Consider the following 16,915-nt stretch of genomic DNA (forward strand, 5'->3'; position numbering starts at 1 on the left):
AAACGTTAGTCATTGGCCTATTAAGACTATTTCTCCTGGTGGCGCTTAGCAATAAGAAAACTCGCTTCATTTACCTCGGTTTGATGCTGATTAGAGAAAATTTTTGGGTCTTTGCGTTACGGTTTTCATGCTTTCACTGCACAAACTCATAAAAAATGACATCCCTTCATTGTCGCGACGCTTTGATACAAAAAATCACACTGACTAATAGCAACAGCATATATATGCGGGTTGTTTTATTTTATCGATCGTTAACATAATTTTTATAGATCACCCGTGACATGCAGAACACTTCTACATAATTAGCTAGATTACTGTCATCGACAGACGTTATTTGGAAAAATAGATGAAAGCTAATATATCACTAATTAACAAACGTTTGCTGATTACCTTTTAAGCTAGTTACTCTGCACTTAATATTGCAGTATGCGAACTTTAGCCGATAACATTTAAAGTCATATCCACTTGGAAGGAACCTTTATACTGACACTAGTTTCAAGGAATGCGTTCGCAAAGCTTGCGACGAAGTGCATTGGTGTACCAGTAACTTTCGAGCTTCAATGCATAAAAAGGCGTGTTGTTAAAGATTAGGTGGAACAACAGTTCACGGCAAGTTTAACTGCGCTTATCTCGAAACTGGTGTTATAGCTCCATAATTCGTTCCAAGTGGATGTGTCTTAAAACCACTGGCTCCAAATCGTTAATTCCAAAATCTGCGGTAATGCAATTAGCTAACACATAATTCGCTTCATTTTGTTAATTTGTCAATTATGCGTATATAGTTAGTGTAAGCAATGAATACATCTTCGAGCATTCCAGCACAGTAATTCGTCTTGCGCTAAATTGGGCAGGCGTTTTTTTTTTAAATTCCGTTAAACCGAATTCAGGTCGACCACGATATATTAAATTCGCCGAGAATATATATATATATATATATATATATATATATATATATATATATATATATATATATATATATATATATATATATATATATAACGAGAAGAAAGGGGGTTAACCGAGGGTCCCTCGGTTAAGCCCCTTTCTTCTCGTTTATTACATAACGAGGGTCTCGAATCCGGCAACATTGATGCCTTCAGGTAGCATATGTGGGTTTATTGACCAGCTGCCTTCACCCGAAAAGATCACGTTCTCGTGACGCCTGCGGCAAAAAAGACGTTCCACGTCCGCCGCCAAGGTCTGTGAGTGGGGGCGCTGGCTAACACTCCCAGGGTTCTACTAGTACACATAAATACCCAAGAAAGTGGATGGGGAAACGCCGCCGCGGTAGCTCAATTGGTAGAGCATCGCACGCGACATGCGAAGGTTGTGGGTTTGGTTCCCACCTGCGGCAAGTTGTTTTTTCATCCACTTTAATTTCCATTAGTTTATCATTACTTTATTTCATTTATTAAGCTCATGCAATTTCCACTATGTTGTACTTGGTGTCAGTGTTTGTTGGCTTCTCATTATATGACTAATATATATATATATATATATACACTATTCCTGGAAAAACGAAAAGCTTTAAACGTGACACACCTTTATTTACCATAAGTTCGGCTAGTAAATCGCGCTATTCGATGCCACAAGCAGCATCCTCGTCGGACGCTTCGCAGGCGTCCTCGGCACCCTGTAAACGACGTCGTCCTCGGTGTCGCCGAGTGCGTCGGAAATAGAAGTAATTCTTAACTCCACTCTGGGTAAATCTACAGACTGGCCTTGGCGCGCACAACGGTAAGAAACTCCGTTAGCTCAGTACTTTTGCTAGCTTTGTTCACGAATGTAGGGCCAAATTATTAGGGCGAAAGCCTTAAATGCCTGACCAGAAGGGGGCCTTGAAAACGCGCAGTGCGGTACGGAAAGTCACGTGAGCTTGCCTCTCGCAGAGACGCACTCATGCGTTTGTCGTCGTCGTCTCCCACAGCTGGCTGCAGCGCCACCCATCATACCCCCCCCCCCCAAAAAAAAAAACCCAAAGTTAGTTAAGATAAAGTTTATTCAGCCGCTGAAACCCACGAACTTCGGTGGGAGTCGAGCCCACGACCTATGGTGTTAAGGCGAAGTTAATAAGGCACTCGAACCCACAACCTTCGGTGTTAATTAGGGCGAAGGAACAACACATTCGCATGAGAATGTCAATTAATTCAGTGATTGTTTCTTGAGCGCGCAAGCTTTCGCCCTCTTTGGCGCATGCTAAAGTGACTGTCAATTTTTTGGGTCACGTTGATAGCTCATTTTATTGCTATATCAATTATATGCATAGCACTTATATACATCGCGGTGGGGCTACGCATATGCTTAGGTATATGCATGCTATATGCTTATCCATGGCATATGCGTGGATCTATTGCTACACTATTCGATCACTACAAAGTTTCTCAGGCCAACTGGGCCTAACTTTCTTGGCTAAATTATTGCTCAGAATTTTGAGAACGACAGCCTGCAAACAAACTTCGCGAAACAATACATTCAGAGTGCTCGCCTTTTATTTTAAATATACACATATTGCAGCGCATGCAGTGACGCCCGTGCGATGTCATTACAGGCCCGACGCGGCGTTCTATAAAGCTTTCAAGTGTGCCAGAAATTTTGGCCTATACCCCCCGTGCTGTCGCGTAGTCGTACCCGCGTTTTGTTAGAACACCGTCCGAGAAGTACAGACACAAAGCCAGACATTGCTTTTGCAGTTAGTGCTACACCATCCGGGCAGACCTGACAATTTCTTTTACCGCAGGAAAATGGGTCACACTTTCGGAAAAAAAAAAGAAAGATCGACTTACATTCGAACGAATACGGTAACCTGCCGTGTAATATATATATATATATATATATATATATATATATATATATATATATATATATATATATATATATATATATATATATATATATACATTCCGCACCGTTCTTGGTCCAATTCGAAGCGTTGTAAATAACTGCTGAGCCCTCATTAAGAAAAAAAAAACTATATTCATGCGTCAGAGGACTTTCGTAGTTGGTTTATACGGTGACCTCGGTGAACTAAATAAGGTTGTTAGATATGGAGCTGTTTCCTGCGATTACTTCGAGTTCCCCAAACCACTTCGAATCGCAGCACAGCTAATTGAGGAATGCCGAAGCAGGAAAGCACATTCCAGAGGAGCGGCCGAGCAAACAAGTTTAAGGCAACAAGTTCACGTGCCAACAAGTTCGTGTGCCGCCGGGATTAGCAGGTGGGCCTCCGACAATGGAGCATGAGCAGCCCTCCCCTTCTCCTCGTTAGAAGTGCATTGCCAGTCTGCGAGGCAAGACCACAGGGAGCCGCCAGGTGTGACACCGCGACACGGGCGCCTACCATTGGCTGAAAGTGGCGTCATCGGAGCGGACTCTCCCATTGGTCAAACATGACGTGACTTACAGTGCTCGAAGGGTTTATAAGAAGCCTTCCAGAGAGACCTGAGGATTCTGGGACATGCCCTGATTCCCTGATTCACCTCTCTCGAACTTCTTGCCGCGGGCCGCAGCGTCCGAGTTGCTGCCGGCCCGTAATGACTGTACAAATGTTACTTGTCGCTCACCTCCTTGTAAATAATGTAGAATAAATCCCTCCCAAGTTTGTGTTTTCATCCCGAAGTCCCGTCCTTCAACCCCTACATCTGGTGGCAGCGGTGGGATCGCCTCCGAATGCATCAGCTGGTGGCAGCGCTACGGATAAACCTTCGTCGAGAGAGATCCTAAGGAACCGGGAAGAGCGAAGAAGAGAGAGCCTTCGTCGAAAGAGGTCCGAAGAAACTGGGAGTAGCGAAGAAGGAGCGAGCCTTCGACCCAGGGAGTCCGGAGGAACCGGAAACAGCGGACGAGTGAACCGGATGGCAGGGTGCTGTAACCGTAAGTGAGCGCGTGGTTTTTTTCCTTATGATTCGCCAGACTCAAAGGTTGTGTGTTCAATTTTGATAGTTCTGGGAATCGGGAGTTTGTTGCATTGTGTGTTTGCACAAATTAATTAAGGAAAACAGTTTTAACCACCTGTCGGGGCAGCTGCCATGGATCTTAGAAGGTTGACGAGGTTAGACTTGTTGTTGGTGTGCGACGATTTGGGAGTTGAGGCGGACGAACGGATGGAAACGCCAGCTATCATAAAGGCGATTAATGATAGTGGCAATGATGACAAAAGCATTGCGCTTGCTTGGGAGGTGATACAGGAGCCACGGGAGCGTGTGCGTCGTGTACGTTTGCGAGAGCGTCGTGAGCTTAGGAGTGAGCGTCAGCGTGAAGAACGCGAGAATGAACGGAAGCAGGAGCTTCAAGAACTTACTCTTAGGTGTGAGCGTCACGGACGTGAGAATGAACGCGAACGTGAGCGAGAGGAAAAGTATGAGAGAGAGAAGGCAGCACTGATCAAAGAGATACAGTATTGTGATCAGTTATTGGCACAGAGACAACGGCTGTCTGAGAATTCTGTAGGTAGTACAGAGCGAAAGAATGAGGCAGCATCGAGCGGATTTTCGCCAGAAGCCGACGAGAAGAGTAGTGCCTGTGAGATTGGCTGCCGATTCATAAGTGAAGGGAAAAGGCTAGCTGCTAACGATGCCTTAGTGGCAATAGAGGCCGTTAAAGGCCAGAGTGAGAGCGACGAGGTGCTGTGCCAACAGATGACTGTGGAGACAGCTAGGCCAGCTGCGAACAAATTGGCACAGTTACCGCGTGTGTGCGTCGCTGGTAATGTTAGCGAGGTTGCTAGCGAAGAAAAGGGTACTGCTGACCAGACAGAAGCGATCACCCATGTAGAGCCAGATGTGCGTGCAGAAATGAAGTGCGAGCTGGACGATGCAGTTGAGAGTAGTTCTCGGGATGGCGAGCTCCGTAGTCCACGAGAGAACAACTGCATTGTTCAGGGATCGGTGCGGCTCTCCGCCAGTCTAGATAGCCAAGAGAGGGATGGTTCAGTTAATAATCATTCGGACTGTGCGCGTGAGACAGCGATCGATACCGACGGGCTGTGTGCCGATGCACAGCGTGAGCTGGGCAATGTAGCAGAGGGCAGTTCGCAAGAGTGCGAGTTGTCTAACTCGAGTAAAGCCTGCTGCATTGTTCCAGAGTCGGTTGAGCTGTCCGCCAGTCGAGGCAGAGCGAGTGTTGATTTTAGTGAGAATCACTCAGACTGTGCGGGTAAGAGGCCGATCCGGGCCGACGAAATGTGTACCGGCCAGCACGAAGCACGAGAAGGCGACATGAAAGCGAGTGCAAAGAGAAAGCGCCGTAAAAAGAAGCGCGGTCGAGACCGAAAGTCGGTAATTAATGTAGCGCCGCCAAAGATGGCGAGAAACCCAAAAGGGCAGGGCGCGAGGAAGAAGGTGCGGTCGTCTAGGACGACGTTGACGCATCCAGAACGTTCGAGCCACAGGTCAAAGGGGGACCGCGAAGAATGTTCTGCACGGACGCGGACAAAGGGCACGAGGCAGTTAAGCTCCTCGTCGTTCCGTAGTTCTTTTCACAGCTCAGCGTGCAGTTCGAAGAAACGCAAGGTGGCAGGACGAGACCAGGTGGGCAGTAGCGACGCGGTCAATCGAGTTTGTGTTGAAAGCGGGGCGCGAGGACGCAAATTGGCAGGAGACCGTAACGTCTTGGGGGAGCTGATAGTGAATCAGCCCTTTTGTTGTCTCTCGGCAGACAGAGTAGCTTTCAAACCACGCCCACCGCGGGTTCGACTCAAAGTATGAGTCAGACGGAAGCGTTTGGAAAGGGAGGCCAGGAGCGCTTCCGTAGAAATGAAGTGTGTTGTTTTTTATTTTGAGCATCGGAAAATTTCGCAATTTGAGACTAGAGTTTCTTTCAATGTGTAAGGTTTGAGCTTTGTTTATGTTTTGGTTTGAGAAAGCTCCGAGATTTGAAAGATGCGTTATAAGTAAACATGTAGTCTCGCGAGATGCTCATTAATAAGTAGATAGGCTTTTTTTTTGTGTGTGTGTGTGTGTGAGTAACCTGAGGGTCAAGGTTATTGTTGAGAGGCCTATCGTAACGCGCGTGTGTGTTATTTAACCTTCTTTCTTTTTAAGCGTTTTTGAATTTTGTAAGGTTAAGCGCGTAGATTTGAGTGAGTGCATGATTTGCACTGAGAAGCGTTCTTAGTTCCATTAGCGCATGTCCTGTGTGGACGGAAGGAAGCAGATTTATGAGTGGGTTGCTCGTGTGTGTATAGGGCAGCCGTATTCTGACTTCTCTGATAAGTATGCGTGGAACGAGTTATCAAAAGACGCATTATTTTAAGAGTTCTGCAGAGTGTGTAAGTCCCGCAAGTTTAATTGTTCGTTTATGTCACGTGTCCTGTAGGACTTTCAGGGAAGAAACGTGAGTAAGCGTAATGAAAAGTTTGCCTACAACGCAAGTACGCGTTTTGTTTAGTGACCACAAGGCTAGTGCGCTTGTGATTACGTACTTGTGAGGTTGACCAGATTGTTCAGTGGCACCATTACGTGCGATAAGTACGCCACTGCGATAGATTGGAAACATGCTGTTCGTGTGGTTAGGCCACTTAAGTTATGTTCGGCTGTTTTCATTTGTTGTTTGCATCGTCAACGACCCTTTTGTTTTGCAACAACAATAGTACTCTGGTCTTGTCGGCATTCGAGGAGAAATGGATAGCTGTTTGGAAGGGTGGTTGGAACTGTTGTAAAAAGTGGGGAACTAAAAGATCAGGGTTGATTTTGACTCAGCAATAGCCTGGCGAGTCAGGGGTGAAGAGCCTGCGCTTACGCGTGGTGCAGCGCTGTGTTGTTTGGTTTGTTTGACGTATGTTCTCCAGGGCCCAGGATCCCGAGGGTTGTCAAACGAGGCTCGACCCCAGTAACCTGCAGCTTCTTTCAGCGTTCCTCATGGCCAGCGAATTGAGTTCACCGGCCATTCAGAACAACCGGGGCGAGGACGAGCTGTTAGATATGGAGCTGTTTCCTGCGATTACTTCGAGTTCCCCAAACCACTTCGAATCGCAGCACAGCTAATTGAGGAATGCCGAAGCAGGAAAGCACATTCCAGAGGAGCGGCCGAGCAAACAAGTTTAAGGCAACAAGTTCACGTGCCAACAAGTTCGTGTGCCGCCGGGATTAGCAGGTGGGCCTCCGACAATGGAGCATGAGCAGCCCTCCCCTTCTCCTCGTTAGAAGTGCATTGCCAGTCTGCGAGGCAAGACCACAGAGAGCCGCCAGGTGTGACACCGCGACACGGGCGCCTACCATTGGCTGAAAGTGGCGTCATCGGAGCGGACTCTCCCATTGGTCAAACATGACGTGACTTACAGTGCTCGAAGGGTTTATAAGAAGCCTTCCAGAGAGACCTGAGGATTCTGGGACATGCCCTGATTCCCTGATTCACCTCTCTCGAACTTCTTGCCGCGGGCCGCAGCGTCCGAGTTGCTGCCGGCCCGTAATGACTGTACAAATGTTACTTGTCGCTCACCTCCTTGTAAATAATGTAGAATAAATCCCTCCCAAGTTTGTGTTTTCATCCCGAAGTCCCGTCCTTCAACCCCTACAAGGTGCATTGTTTGTATTTGCCGAAAATAAGGAATACCGTTATGGGTAATATGCAGGTTAAGTTCAACTTGAGGGGAATAATTACGACCGTTGCTGTAAATTACGCATGTAAGCGATCGGGAGCTTTATGAACGTGTTTTGCGAAAAAAGGAGCATTTATTCCGCTGCCCTGGGGAAATTGTCAACATAACCGAGATCAAATCGAACGAAAATGAGGAGATGGGACACCGGCTACTGTTGAGACGAAGGCCGAGTTTCCTTCCTCCACGACCGAAACATCATCTGACCTTCTCTCTCTTTATATATATATATATATATATATATATATATATATATATATATATATATATATATATATATATATATATATATATATTAGCGAGAAGAAAGGAAACCGAGGATCTGATTATCAGTCAGATCATAAAAAGCCAAGAAATAATTACACGAAGGACAGCAAGCTAGGGATAATTATTTATATTTCTTAATTGAATTAAAGAAACGATAAATACATGAAAACGAAAGTAAATGAAAAATTTTCAACGGCGATTACGATACTACCTAAGGCGAAATTTGAGCGCGGCCCTATACATGTTTTCATTTCGCGATATATTGGCTGGCGCGGACAATCTGTCTCGTGCGGCACGTTGCAAATGGAGCGAGGCGTGGCGCGACTGCCTCGCTAATCGGGAGATCGCGAGAAGCAGCGCGTGGGTGACGTGTGGGGGCGCTATTCACAGCAGCCGCCGCAGACAAATCTCCACTCATGCAGTGCTTTGTTTTCGTATATGGTATCCGTGGACGCGCTCGCAGCATGCCTTATCGGTGGCGTCATCGGTGAACAGACGACAGGCGCTACTCTGGCGCCATATCGTAGCGGTCGTCGCCACAGAGCCCGTCTTGCGCGGCACTACGCTTTTCTTCTCGCGCTTTCGCCATCCTCTCCTCCTCCGCTTTCCACCTCATTATTCCGCTGCACCTTCCTTTCCCGCTTTCTTCCTCGCGGATATCTTCACTGTCACCCACTTTCATCCCCCGCTGCTCTCCCCGTTCGCTCTTTCATCCTTCGCTGTGCTCGTTCGCTCGGTTACGCCGAGGTCGCCGACGCTCAACGCAGAAACGGGCGCCTTGGGATGAAAACGAGGGCTAAGCGGCAATCGTTATTGCAAATCAAGTGTGCCGTTTCGTGCTGTTCCTCGCTTTGCCCCCCCGTAGCACCAACCGGCAAGCGCGGCGAGTGACGTCATCACTGTACGCAGACGGAGATGTTCCGGCGTGAGCACAAGCACCCGGACCAGGAAGTGCGCTACTTTGAGCGCGGCACCGGCTTCCTGGACGTGCGCGACAAGTCCGACCGGTGGCTGCGCCTGCAGGTCGGCGCGGGCCACCTGCTCGTTCTGCCCGCGCAGATATACCACCGCTTCTCACCGGCAACGCAACAGGTACGCGCGGGCGCTGTTTTCTACGTTTCTGCACTCACATAATTGGGCACTTTTGTGTTTGTTATTGAAATGAATAATAGGAAAGGTTGGCGCCTTTATGGCGGCACCGATTACTCCTTGTCGCTTTTAGCGAAGGAAACAAGTACGCGCAAAAAGGGAGAATAATGGCACAAAATATGACACTCATAGAACACCGGATGAATAAAAACTACACAGTCCAACAGCACATGAATCGCAAAGTTTTGTGCATGAGTTCAGTACACATGCGCATATATAAAGTCAGATATTTTGAACAGCCAAAACACACATGTAATTACACTGCAAGCACAGAACACAATTACACATTGCGTAAATATTACGATCACCACATAAGTCAATTTTGAACCCAGAACAACATTTATGCCGCTCATTTAGCCTAATAGGATCAACTGAAACTTAATATCTTCCCAAAATGTTAGTGTCCTCGAAAAACTTCATTAAAGCAAGTGCTCTTTTCTGAAGGCTCGCAGTTGGCCGTGGACCAAGCAACTTTTTTAGAGTGAATGGTCTTCTGTCTAAAAGAAACAAATTCGCTTGCAGTACCCTTCTTTGTGGATCGTATTTAGTGTACTCGAGGAGGAGATGATGCACACCTTCGTCTGGACGGCCACAAGAACACTGCGGACTAGGGGCACGTTTTATCATGTATATAAGAAGTGTCTCGTAAATGCAGTACCAAGACGCAAGCGGTGCATCAACGTTTCAAATTTTCTGTCTGGATTTCCCGGAATCGATAGGTTTATACATGGGCCTATAAAGTATAACTCCGAGTTCTTAGATTGCTGATCAAACCAGGTAGTTTTGCTGAGACGACAGGATATCTATTTCAGGAGCAGAGGGAGTTCACTACCCAAAAGGGGACGATTGATTGTCTCTGCGTTATTGTGGGCCCGTTCGTAGCTGCGTCCGCTGCATTATTACCAGGAATATTTCAGTGCCCGGGTATCCACTGAAATGCAGTTACGTGACTCATTTTGCTTGCTTTTGTATGTTCTTTGAGCGTCTCACGCAATAGCAAAGTGTTCAAAGAATTTTTCTTCTTGCTTTGTAGTAATGTGAGAGCGGCTTGCGAATCGCTAAATATAACCAATTTTTGCAAATTCTTTTTCGATGTTATGAAACGCAAAGCACATGGGATTGCAAACAGTTCTGCCACGGTGGAAGATGTCTCTCGGAATAATTTGAATGTTTGCTCTAGCGTCAAATGTGGAATGACAAATGCTGAAGCTGAGGAATTTTTATGACACGAACCGTCTGCATACACGTGGATGTACTGGCGACATATAATGAGTAAATTTGGAAAAGTGTCAGTTGCTATACGGCTACCATGAACATGTCTCTTTTAGATAGAATCCCGTCGACCGATAATTCTATTTTAGGACTTGTTATCATCCAAGGAGGATAACTAACATTCATAATGCATAATTCAAATCTTGGTAATAATGTTTTATGTTCCTGAACTACATCAAGAATCTTGCTTTTGTTTCGTTCGCTAAGTGCGAGGTTTAATGGATACTTCTCGTGTTGGGTTAAGATGAGATAAATATGTCAGCATGGTTTCAACCGTTCGTATGAATGGAAATTGTGGGTAACGAGCTTCAGCAATTACTAGAGAACTCGAGGCAGCCTGCGGAACCCCAAGACACACTCGCAGCCCCCTTCCCAGTAAACGTTGAAGCCATTCCTCAGAAGTTTGCAATAAACCTTGGAGAATAGGTGCCGAATAAGCTATTTTTTGTTTTATGAGTGCGTTATGGAACTTGTAACAATGAAAAGACTGATCCCCCCACGTTGTGCCAGCGAGTCGCCGAAGCAGGCACGTTTATTACAGGATTGGTCTGGTTTTATCCGTGGGTTTTATCATTACGCGGATGTGTGATGCCCATGTTTGCTGGCGGTCCAACAAATTTATGCTCCTTCACGAACAAAGTTTGGCCATTAAAGAGGGTCTGACACCTAATTTTCGATCACTATCTGTATTGTGTGAGTTAAACTGTGTGCGTTCAAGAACACGTTGACACAATTTGAGCGCATTTGACCCAACAGGTAATTTCTAATTGATTTTTTTATATTAAACTCGAACGGCATAACAGTGGGGCAACACTGGCACGCTTCAGAGCCGTGACGTCACAGGCTGCATGCCTGCCGAACGAGCATGTATTTAACAACATCGTAGTTTTGTTAACGGATTAAATCAAAATGCATGCCAGCAAACAATCTACGCGCGTAACAATTTGCATTGTGCGATGTAGCACCAGCCTTCACCTCCCGTGAATGGATGGCTAAGCCATTGAATAAAGTTTGCTGAACGCATGAAATTTCAGAGTGCAGAAAAGCATCAGCAGCATTTAGCGCTAGCGCAACACTATTGTCGCCATCTATGTTGATCACGTTTACTTGGTCCATGGCCTCTGAAATTTGCGCAAGCCAGCCGGCGCAAGCGAATCTCGGAGGCCGTGTTTCGTGATTTGAGCTGGTGGCGTTGAGGAAGTCAAAATGTGCAGCGCATACTACGCTATCGCTGCATGTGCCGCTCAAAGATTCCTCGCTTGCTTCATCACGCGAAGTTGGCAGTGTCAAAGACGTGGCACGCTACATCTGGAGAAATACGGCAACAAACGGCAGCTATGCCCCGACATCACATAGCCCGGTGGCCGATTTTTTAGCAGACGATAGCTCGGTTCCACGCAGCGCATGACGTCAAACATGGCTTGGCGATATGGCTGTGGGCGCAGGTATAGTTTCCCAGAAAATTTTTTGTAGGAAACTCTATGGGCGCAGGAGGACGGGGCCATAGAGTTTCTCACTATGGGCGGGGCTATAGTGTACTGGAATGGGGCAGTGTGTCGTCCGTACAGCAAAACTATGGCAGATCCGGGGACGCTTCTGCGATGACGCCACCAGTAGGGCGCTGCGATCGACCGGTAGCGCGCGAGATTTAAACAGGTTGTGCAAAGCTTTCTGCATTTATTTATGAACTAAAGCGCTTTCGAAACAATTGAAATTAACATAATTCACACAAAATAAATACTACAAACTGTTAGAATATATCAAAACGGCGTCTAAGTTTGCCCGTTTCAAACCACAGATCATGCAGTGTTCCTGATCGTCTGTTCAGTGTTTCGGTTGCAGAATACAAACACTCGTCTGCTCGTTCCGTTCGGTAAGCACGCATATGTTTTTAGTACTTCGAAACACACGAAGATAAGAAGTCCAGAGGAGCACCTGCACTGTGCCTGGTGGGTTGCATGGGATTCCTTTCATGTTGCATCAGCCAGAAAGGCGGTTGCCAGGTTTCACTGAAGAAAACAAACAAATGCGCACGCACATTACACAGAGAAAATGCAGCGCTTTCCGTGCACTTAAAGAATGTGCAAACGCGGAAGGAAAAAAACCACACCAAGCAATCAGCCAGCTCCGTACGTACATGCATGACCTCCGCGACCACCGTGAGTGCCAATCCCGGAGGCCCTGTGTTGCACCATTATTTTCCCTCTTGCCAGCGATGACTCCAAGCTGCAGCGACAGGTGGTGGTGCGCCGCCGCCGCCCGAACCAAAGGGTTGAGCCTCATTCATCCATCCATCCATCGTGCTCCAGCAGCCCCCCCCCCCCCCCCCCCCCCATAGAGATTCTCACTATATTACCTAGATGGAAATCTGGTCCTGCTGCGCTGTGGTCTTCCGTATTTCAACTCATGTCTACATAACTTTGAGGGGCCTCCGTTTTGAGGGCACCCGGAGTAGGAAGTTGTGTGGTTTGCACCAACGTTCTTAGACATACTTCAGTTTCGCAGCTCCCTATGCGAGCCCATTGGCCGACGTGGCCGAAACGGGTGTCACTGAAACTACCGGCGCTGCAGTCGCGTCTTTCGTCATGCGCCGCGCGTCGTCTGCTCCTGCTGCGATGCGTCGTTTGCACCAACAGGCCTGTAGGCGCTTATCCGTCGGTAAATGTAGTTTAGATACGCAGTATAAGTTTTGTGACAAACCTGCCGGGCGTAAGTAACGGGGACTTCACGGTGTCTGTGCGCTATCGGCGCTGCAGTGACATATCTCTCACGCAGCGCGCATCGTCTACTCCTACGATGTCATCTCTGCGGTGGGTCGTTTTCCCCAACTGGCCTGTGCCGTTCGCTCTTCGACGACTGTGTTTTGGCTGCCCGAACAGTATTTTATGCCAAGGACCTTTGAATGACATGTCTAGCTAGTCTTTAGAAGCTGCAACTACACCGCAAATGAGAGGTCGTGCACTTCGATTCCGCTTTTAAACCAAATTTTTTTTTTCCTGTAAAAGCGCCACGGTGCTCCCTTCAGCGGGGGCTTTGTTTTTTGCTGCTTATTCTTAATATGTGTATTCATTAAAGACGGCGAGCGCCTGTGCAGACGTAGGGACGTTAACGCATCACGCCCATGCTGCAGTCGCTTGAGATAACGCTGTGGTGAATTGATCCACCCCCGTCAACGCTTCTTCGCCTAATAAATTTAATTGACACATGTATTTTTTATAGTTGTCCGCGGATATTATGGGACGTGCAAATGAGTTGGAAGTGATCTGTCAGCAGTGACAAGGACGAAGTTAAATACTATGAACATATATTTATGTCAAAGTTTAATTCATTTTCTTTTTGGCGAACAAAACAAACAACAAACACAGGGGCACTTTTTATTTACTTTGTGCACAAAAAAAGTAATTTTGAGCTACTTTTGCTCAAAGCAATTTTGCCCTCTTTCTGGCTGCTTGCATCTGCTATGTCAGCGAGTTATCGACGCCAATCAGCACAGGTTATATATGAAATAACCTACTAGCTCACCTGTCCATATTTGTGCTTCAGCAAATGGTTGCGTACACACTTCAGGGCATGTGGCACATCACACTGGAAATAAAGGTACGCGCGCTCAGGCAGGCATGTATGTGGAATCTTGTGAGAATTAAGGTGAGGTTACGCTGTCGCTGATTCCCATCTGCTGCCACATCGAGCGATTGTTCGCAGCTCCGTCACTGACTACGGCGATCACCACAGCACCACGTTTATGCAATTGCATTATTTCTTGCAACACCAGCTCTGCTAAAATCCTGCCAGGCGCAGCACCTTTCGTGGCAAAGCTATAGGTGGCACGCGGTTGCACCCAGCTCTCCAGAAGTGGTACGAACAATCAGCACGAGCCCATGATCGGCAAGTTGGTCAGTTCCTTCATTTGAAATACCATCGTAGTCCACAAAACCATCAAGTTTGGAGGTTGACTTGATGAAATTGTTGAAATTGTACGCCTGGCGTAACTTAATTTCAACCAAAATCAGTGTGCCGAATTTCTTCCCATCTGCTCTGTTGCCAGCTGTTTTCCAATAGCTTCGCCCGTGTGCTGAGATTTAGGTGCACGTTAAAGAACCCCAGGTGGTGGAAATTTCCGGAGTCCTCCACTACGGCGTGCCTCATAATCAGAAAGTGGTTTTGGCACGTAACACCCCATAATTTAATTTTTTCTAATAGCTTCCATACAGAGAGGATTGAAACCATACTTGCATGGTATTCCTTTCATTATTTGTGTGACACGGCTCATGGAGGGCAAGGGCAGCATATTTATGTCAGATAGAAGCTTATATGCTCGAGGGCTCGCTAATATCCTGAGCATTAAACAATTAAGAAGCCAGTCCGCATTGTACCGCGCGCCACACGGAGACTTTGCTTTCAACTGTTTAAACGATGTCATAAATGCAAGGAAGTTCGGCCAACGCTTCCTCGATTCTGTTATCGGATATTTCAGAAAGCCTTCTTCAGAGCCAAGATTTCATTCTTTTGCTTTTGATGCGCAGCAGCTGGCCTAGGCAGCCTCTTCTTCGCATGCGTAGCTTCTGATATTGCTTGGGCGTTTTAATGCTCAGTCGAAGTTTCCTCTGTAGACGGAGACAATGCGCGCAGACTAGTTGCTTTGTAAGTACATTACACTGCTTGTGGTGCATATTATCTGATGTCACCGTGTCACGCTGGCCTGCTTTCACGCCCGCACACATGTTCAAGCTCTCTCAGGATTCTTTCCACACTTGCAATGCTAGTCGAAGCTCGAAATAGCTTCCTGTGAATTTTGCTGAAGCCGTTTATGCAGCAAGTACCATACTCTTCAAGCACAACAGTTTTCATTACTCGCAGATGCCTCGCTACCAGTTGCCTCTATATAAAATATTCCACATCGCTTCTGTGTTGCGTCGTCCTCAACAATTTCGAACTTCCAGAGCGCAGAAGGCAGTGTCACGTTCGTGAGCTCGCTGAGCACCAAGTGTGTAGCGCATATTTCTCAAGTTCCTTCTTCCAAGCCAAACAGCAGGTTAGTTGAAGCTCTGTCACTACAAGCTTCGCCCGATGTACTTGCCGGCACTTGCGCTCGTTCTTTTGGTGGACGTCGCTTTCGCTTCACATTTTTGGCTTCGAGATGTGCTCAGGCAGCCCAGAAAAGAGCCGAAGAAGTGGGCCAGGAACAAGCATCCATTTCCCGCGAGCAATCAATATTTCTTTGTTACCCACAACATGCTTGTATAGTGTTTCAAAATGTCGTCGTCCTCAAAGTGGAGTTCACACACTTTTGATTTGTTTGTGGCGCGTTTGTCTTTTCGGTGTAGCATGCGTTCCCAACTTTTAAACTCTCCAGCGTCTCGCGGCGGTGCGAAAAAATGGTGACCAGCGGCATCATGTCTTAGGCTGCTGGTGCCGCCGGGGGCAAAACAGCACGGCATAGGGAACTTTTTGCTGTCATGAGACGCGGAAACGCTTCTTCAAGAAGCTTTTCAAGAGAGCAAATCACGACACATCACACAACACCTACAAAACGGAGAAGGATAACGGCAGACGACGCAGCGCAACCAACATGAAACCAGAAGTGAAAGCAGAAGTCATGTTTCAAGTTCATTACCAGAAACGCATTTACAATACCTAGCTCAGATATGACAAATTTTCACAAAGAGGCTCAAAATTAAGAACTGTGAAATAACAACTTCTCAAAATTGAAACCGGAAATCTACCAGAAATGAAGCAACTTCTATCAGAAACGAAACAAAAAACTGACAAAAGATGCGATCGCAGCGCCGCTAGTTCGCGTGACCACCACTTCGGCCATCTCCCGAGCGGAGCTGTAGAACTGAAGTATGTCTAAGAACGTTGGTTTGCACCACAGTTGGCACACTTTGGCTGACACAAAGACTTGCACTATGAATGATTGTGGTCTTCTGAGCATATCTCGTAGTAACGTGGACTGCGGCAGTTCTTCACTAAATGCCCAAACCTCTGGCAGTTGCAGCATCTCAGAGCAGGACCATGGTATTCTTCTACACGACAACTCGTGAAACCCAAGAGCACTCTTCGCGAAATTGGTGTGCTTTCTCTGAAATGGAAAATAACGGTTCTCTGAGGGTGTGATAACTTAGCTGATGCCTTTCTTATACAAACCAAAACAAGTTTGTGAACGGGAAGACCATCGTTAATTTCAATCACATTCAGACAATCAACTATGCGTAAACAAGATCAATAACCGATTCCAATGTAGCACCAACCCTAGTCGCATCACGGACACACTGTGCAAGATCATGTGTGAATGCTATTTCAAACAAGACTTCACTATTTTTAAGGTCAGTAGAGCTTAAAAGTTTGTCCCATTTTATACCGGGCAGGTTGAAATCGCCGGCTATAACTAATTATTATGGGATATACCAGTACACAGAAAGTCTTGTATTGATTTCAAGAATGAGACTGGAGCACCAGGTGGCCTGTAAACAGCACCAATGACACAGGGTACTGTGTGGGTTCTCCACACATTACTGTTGAGCACCAGAATCTCTCATTGTCTTTGTATCGGTACAAGCTTAATTTTTTATTTAAAAATTATACCAACATCCCCTCCTCGCGTATCGCAGTCTTTTCGAATCATACTGTATGCAG

General features: G+C 46.6%; 1 protein-coding gene across 1 annotated transcript in view; it reads left to right on the forward strand.

The window, feature by feature from the left end:
• LOC135919385 (acireductone dioxygenase-like) overlaps positions 1 to 16,915 on the forward strand; it is a 31,743-nt gene that overhangs the window by 12,995 nt on the left and 1,833 nt on the right. Inside the window, exon 3 of the mRNA XM_065453171.2 lies at positions 8,768 to 8,950. Coding sequence (XP_065309243.1) covers positions 8,768 to 8,950 — 183 coding nt within the window. The remainder of the gene's footprint in view (positions 1 to 8,767; positions 8,951 to 16,915) is intronic.

The sequence above is a fragment of the Dermacentor albipictus genome, chromosome 1 (genome assembly GCF_038994185.2).
Source record: "Dermacentor albipictus isolate Rhodes 1998 colony chromosome 1, USDA_Dalb.pri_finalv2, whole genome shotgun sequence".
Lineage (NCBI taxonomy): Eukaryota > Metazoa > Arthropoda > Arachnida > Ixodida > Ixodidae > Dermacentor > Dermacentor albipictus.